General features: G+C 40.9%; 1 protein-coding gene across 1 annotated transcript in view; it reads left to right on the forward strand.

Annotated features, from left to right (window-relative positions):
• Positions 1–6,219, forward strand: part of LOC103374154 (aryl hydrocarbon receptor-like) — a 56,119-nt gene that overhangs the window by 45,042 nt on the left and 4,858 nt on the right. The window contains exons 3-9 of the mRNA XM_008304191.1: positions 2,048–2,190; positions 2,402–2,491; positions 2,676–2,790; positions 3,625–3,752; positions 3,844–4,046; positions 4,146–4,255; positions 5,587–5,728. Coding sequence (XP_008302413.1) covers positions 2,048–2,190; positions 2,402–2,491; positions 2,676–2,790; positions 3,625–3,752; positions 3,844–4,046; positions 4,146–4,255; positions 5,587–5,728 — 931 coding nt within the window. The remainder of the gene's footprint in view (positions 1–2,047; positions 2,191–2,401; positions 2,492–2,675; positions 2,791–3,624; positions 3,753–3,843; positions 4,047–4,145; positions 4,256–5,586; positions 5,729–6,219) is intronic.

A 6,219-nucleotide genomic window follows, 5' to 3' on the forward strand; every position in this document is an offset into this window, starting at 1 on the left:
ACTTGAAATTGTTTAAAATTGCTCAAAATGTGCCCAGAGTACTCGAGATTTGTTAAAAGTGACTCAAACGGTGTAACTGGTTCCTCAGAACGTTCTGTCAGTGTCTATCTATGGATGGATCCATGTTCCTGCTAGAATCCAGTCTCTGGTCACATTTCACCACCTGATGAGGCTCTAACATCAGTAGAACCTGATTCATACAAGACAAGGTGTTCACAGGTTCTAGATGTTGGTTTTATACGTGCAGAGGAACAAGCTGCTTCCACGTTGTCTTCATGATGAAGTTCATCAACATACTTATCAGATACATCAAAGCAAAAAACTGGAACCTGGTCTTGGACACATCAGGTTCTACTGATGTCAGAGCCTCAACAGTTGGTGAAATGTGACCAAAGAAACATGGATCCATCCATCCATCCATTATCTATACACCGCTTAATCCTCATTAGGGTCATGGGGGGCTGGAGCCTATCCCAGCCGGCTTAGGGCGAAGGCAGGGGACACCCTGGACAGGTCACCAGTCCATCGCAGGGCCACAAACATGGATCCATCCATAGATATATAGACGCTTTAAAGAACTTTGTGGAGACAAAACACCACCCTGTGTTTGAAAACTGTACATGTTTTTCTATGTGTTAAGTTCTAATGCCATAAATCTGATTATTTATTATTTATACTTATCAAACCTGGAACCAACAGTTTAAAGCGTCCTCAGGAGGTACCAGTACTGAGGGATATAATCTACATGACGTAGATGTTTTACTGCTCGTGTCTTGATTTGAGTCCAGAGTTATTTCCTCTCTGTCCTGTTTAGATCACAGCTGATCCACTCATGTTGTCCCAGGTGCCCCAAGAAGAGCAGAAAACAGCTGGATAATAAACCCACCGTGGGTTTTTTTTTTTGCCCCCAAACGTCAGCAACAGTTTGACTTTTTCACTTGTAAACGGATGTTAAAGCCACTTACACGCCTCCAGAATCTGTAAACGAGATTACAGCCAGTGTGTCTGCAGGCCAGATCCAGAACGCCGCCGCCGTCATGTGACGTCCTGACAAGCGACTGCATAAAAGAGCCTTTATACGTCTCCCTGCAGCAGCAGCAGTCACAGTCTGGTGCTCTGGGTTGGGTTTTACCTCAACGTTTTAGGACGAACAACGTGAACAGATCGCAGTAGAGACGCGACACGTGCAGGTTATTTAATAATGTCGACTGTTTTGCTCTAAAAGCAGCTAAATCCTGTCGTTTTATTACTCAGACGGACTGATTTTGTTGAATGTACACCTGATTTTTATTCGTTTTTTGCTGATAATTGTACAATTTCGTCTATTTATTAGCGGTCACTCCACTTTTTCTAGTTTCTCGTGTCTTTGCTCGTAGTTTTGTTCGTCAGATTTGCGTCTCTGCGTTGAATCGTGTGTTTTTGCAGCTCTTCATGCATCGTGGGTTAAATTTATTAACGTGTGATTCACTCATGAGCAGCATTAAGAAGCCTGCTTTGGTTTTCCTGCTCAGAAGCTGCAACATTTCTGAGTCTTATTTTCTTTGTAAAACACCACACGAGGCGGCTTTGAATGCTTTCAGTTTGAGCTAAAGCGGCTGAACAGCATCTCCCTGTGGCGCTGGACCATGCGCAGCAGCTTCCTGACTCCAGCAGGAATAAAGGCCGAACACATCCTCTCGTGAAGCTTCTCATCGGGTTAAAACGGGACCTTTCTTTTCCCAGTTGAGGATTGTGGGTCGGAGTTTCCTCAAACGTCTGGTTCTGTCCAGAGATGTTCAGTTTAGCGTCACAGAGGAAAGAAGCCAGAAGACGTCCACCGGAGGAGCTGAAACCTCAGAGTTCAGACTGGTTCTGATCGATAAACTGATTCATCGCTGTCCCTGGGTCTCAGTGCCGACTGGTTAAACCCACTAGAACTGGATTCTGGTCTGGCAGCTGTTGGTTCTGGTCTCTGTTGGTTCCACAGTGGAGCCGGTCCTGTGAAGGAAACAATCCTGGAGGACGAGTCGACTCGAAACGCTGATTTCTCTTCTGTTTGTCTTTGCAGCGACGATAAAGAACAACCACAGCGGTCTGGGCTTTCCTGGGAGCAACGGCAGCAACGGCAGCAACGGCAGCAACGGGAGCAACGGGAGCAACGGGAGCAACGGGGACAACGTGGCGTTTACCGAAGGAGATCTGCTGCTGCAGGTAGGAACCGGGAACCCAAAAAACCCAACAGGCCGTGAGACTCTAGATATCTGCTCTCTGATTGGTTGTACTGGTGGCTGCCGCTACCCACTAAAATGTGAGCGTCCAGTTTTTACCGGAACTACTTTCCGATGAGGAACTAGTCCCTGTCCCTGCCCAGTGTGACCAGTCTGCGACCAGTATGAATGTGTCTGACCGCTGGTGTGTGCAGGCGCTGAACGGCTTCGTGATGGTGGTGACGGCGGACGGTCTGGTGTTCTACGCCTCGCCGACGGTCAAAGACTACCTGGGCTTCCACCAGGTGAGTCCGGCCCTCAGGTGTCCTATCGGTTCAGGATCGTCAGGGATCAATAACGAGCATTTCATCAGTTAAATGGTTCAAACACGGTGTTGTTTAGTCTGATGTTGTCTTCAGCGACCCTGGTGAGGATGAAGGTGTAGAGATGATGTCTGGCTGACTGCTGGTTTGCTGTTTGCTCCGCCAGTCGGACGTCGTCCACCAGAGCGTGTTCGAGCTGATCCACACCGACGACCGCTCGCTGTTCAGGGAGCAGCTGCACTTCGCTCTCAACCCGCCGCCGGCCGCCACAGACGGAGACGGTGAGACGGAGCTGAAGCTTTATTGATGTTTCATGTGATCCCAGCAGAACCTCTGGAGCTTCTGGTTCCACCCGGAACACTGTAGTGTTTCATTATTGTTCTTCTGCAGCGCGTTACAATGAAGCTGCTCAGCTAGAATGATCAATATTTCACATAATTTAATATGTTCATATTTAAACGTGCTGTGACCGTTTACAGGTGTGTGTTCTGGGACCTCTGCTGCCAGATTTCAGGATTTAAAATTTTTATTTTATTTTGGTTTTGTTTGTGTTTTTAAAACACTGATTGTGTGCAATATGGATAAATTAATATATATATTGATATTGTCTCACCTTATCTTGTCTGGTGTGACTTCTTTTTCTTTCTTTTCTTTTTTTTTTTACTTTACAGGGTTTTTTTTTTTTTTTAACTTAATATTATTTTGTGTAATTTTATTTGGTTTTATCTAAATTTATTTTACCTTTTTTTTCTATCTTGTGAATTTTATTTTTTTGCTGGTTGTTAATTTAGGTTATTTTACTTCATATTGTTTCGTGTTATTTTGTTTTCTATTTTATTTTATTTTACTTCATTTTTTTATCTTCTCTAATTTGACTTTTTCTTGTTTTTGTTTTTTTTAACTTTACACCATTTCAGGTTATTTTACTTCATACTATTTTCATGTTATTTGTTTTATATTGTTTTATTTTAAGTTATTTTATTTTTTGCGAGCCAGCTGTTCCTCACCTCTGGTTGTGACCCAACAGCTGCGTCAGAGTCCTGCAGGGTTTTCATTCTTTAGTCTCTACTTGGGCCCGTGTCGGTGGTTCTGACGGTCCGACTCTTCCTCTTCAGGCATGCAGCTGTGTGGGAACACGGTGGCCTACAAACCCGAGCAGCTGCCTCCAGAGAACTCGTCCTTCCTGGAGAGGAGCTTCGTGTGTCGCTTCCGCTGCCTGCTGGACAACTCCTCCGGCTTCCTGGTGAGTCGCTTCACCCAAACACGACCAACCCGCTGAATGAGAACCTCCTAAACACCTTCTCCTCCTCCTCCTCCTCCTCCTCCTGAACCAGGCGCTGAAGTTCCAGGGCCGACTCAAGTACCTCCACGGCCAGAGTCTGCTGCGAGACAACGGCGGCCGGAGCCACCCTCAGCTGGCCCTGTTCGCCATCGCCATGCCGGTGCAGCCGCCGGCCATCGTGGAGATCCGAACCAAGACGCTGCTGTTCCAGAGCAAGCACCGGCTGGACTTCACGCCGATGGGCATCGACAGCAGGTGACGATTCGACGCCGTTTCTTTCTGTTTTTACGTTCGGCTGCTCTCCTGCTCGTTCGGCTCATTCGGCCCGGTTCTAACGTCCGTGTCCGTCTCCAGGGGGAAGATCATTCTGGGATACTCGGAGTTCGAGCTGTGCACCAAAGGCTCCGGCTACCAGTTCATCCACGCCGCCGACATGATGTACTGCGCCGACAACCACATGCGCAGTACGTCCACAGAGCACGCACACAAACACACTGAGCAACAAACTTCACATAGAAAACACCACAGAGTTAAACCGAAGGCTTCTGAATGTATGTGTGACACAATAAGACGTCTGTCGGTAATGAACGAGGTCATGACCTGATGAACGAAGCTCTGAAGCTACAGAACAAACATGAAAACACATCTAATGAATCCCCGTTAACTAAGGTTTAATTTTTACTGTCATTTCCATTGTGTTTTGTTTTTTAAATTTACATTGAATATTATTCAATATTATTTTATTATGTTATTTTGTCTTAACTGGTTTTATTTTATTTTTATTTATTTTATTTTATTTGATGCTATGGTATGTTATTGTGTTATTTTATATTATCTGATTTAATTTTGTTTGATTTATTTTTTATCTGATTTAATTTTATGTTTTTTTTATCTTGACTTATCCAATTTGATTTTTTGTTTTATATAATTTTAGGTTATTTTAAATAATATTATTTGATTTAGTTTTATTTCATTTATTTTATTTTATATTCTTTTATTATATTATTTTGTCTTACCGTATCAGATTTTATTTTATTTCCATTTTATTTTTTTCAGATTTTATTTTATGCAATAATATGTTATTGTGTTATTTTATATTACCTGATTTAATTTAATTCAATTTAATTTGGTTTTATTTTTGTCTGATTTAATTTTATATTCTTTTATGCTGACTTATCCAATCAGATTTTTTATTTTTTGTTATTTTAATTATTTTTTAAATCATATTTGATTTTGTTTTATTTCATTTATTTTGTTATTTTAGTTGGTTATTTTATGAGATTTATTTTTAGATTTTTTTCTCTAATCTGATTTAATTTCATTTCATGTTATTTTGCTTAATTTGTTTAAAATCACATCTATATATTAGTTTCATTTTATTTAACTTTGTTTTATTGTAGGTAATTTTACTTTATATTATTTTAAGTCATTTTATTTTTTTAAACTGAGGGGTTTTATGCTTTGTAGATGCATTTTTGGCCTCCCAAAGTGTTTTTAGCCCCAAAAGAAGATGATCAGCCCTCGTTTCTGGTTGGAGGTTAATTTGTTAAAATATAATCGACTTTTTTTTTTTTTTACTAAATGACCAGAAATACCAGGAGAGCAGATCATTCCTGTAGATGTAAGATCAGAATTAGGTTTCTTTTGTCTCATTATTATTAATTAGTTTTTATAGATTTTGTCTGCTCGTCGGGACTTTTCCACTTCCTGAGTTTCACCGACTCTAAACCCGACGTCGTAGATCTACCACGACGTTCGCTCCTCACGCTTTGTGTTTGTTGTCCTTCTGTCTCAGTGATTAAAACCGGAGAGAGCGGTCTGACGGTGTTCCGGCTGCTCAGTAAGTCGGGCAGCTGGGTTTGGGTCAAGTCCAACGCCAAGCTGATCTACAAAGGAGGACGGCCCGAGTTCATCATCGCCTACCAGCAGGCTCTAGTGTGAGTGTCCAGATGTTCTGGCAGATGTGTCTCATTTCAGTCGTTTTGTTTCAGTTTTTATTATTATTTTTATTATTTTATTATTTTTAAATGACTTCTTGAGTCATTTTTTTGTCACATTTCAAGTTCTTGTGGACGGTTTGGAGCCACTTTGGACCCATTCAGTTGCAGTCAGATCATCCAAATGCCGCTAACGAGGGAAAAAATAGAGAAAAGATTAATTTCTTTTATTATTTCTTTTACAAATATACATATATATTTTAAAAAGTTTCCACTATGAAGCAGTGACAGTGCCAAATTCCAAAAATAAATCAGTAAAAGAATAAATAATAAAATAAAAGTGGAAATGAAAAGAAGATTAAATAAAAGAAAAAATAAATAATATGGCAATATTAATCAAAAATGAATCCATAAAGTAAAGGCTGATAAAAGTAGAAATATAAAGACAAAAAAAAACAATAATGCAAAATAATAATTGCTTTTATTCATTT

Source organism: Stegastes partitus, unplaced genomic scaffold (assembly GCF_000690725.1).
Source record: "Stegastes partitus isolate 25-593 unplaced genomic scaffold, Stegastes_partitus-1.0.2 Scaffold2158, whole genome shotgun sequence".
Lineage (NCBI taxonomy): Eukaryota > Metazoa > Chordata > Actinopteri > Pomacentridae > Stegastes > Stegastes partitus.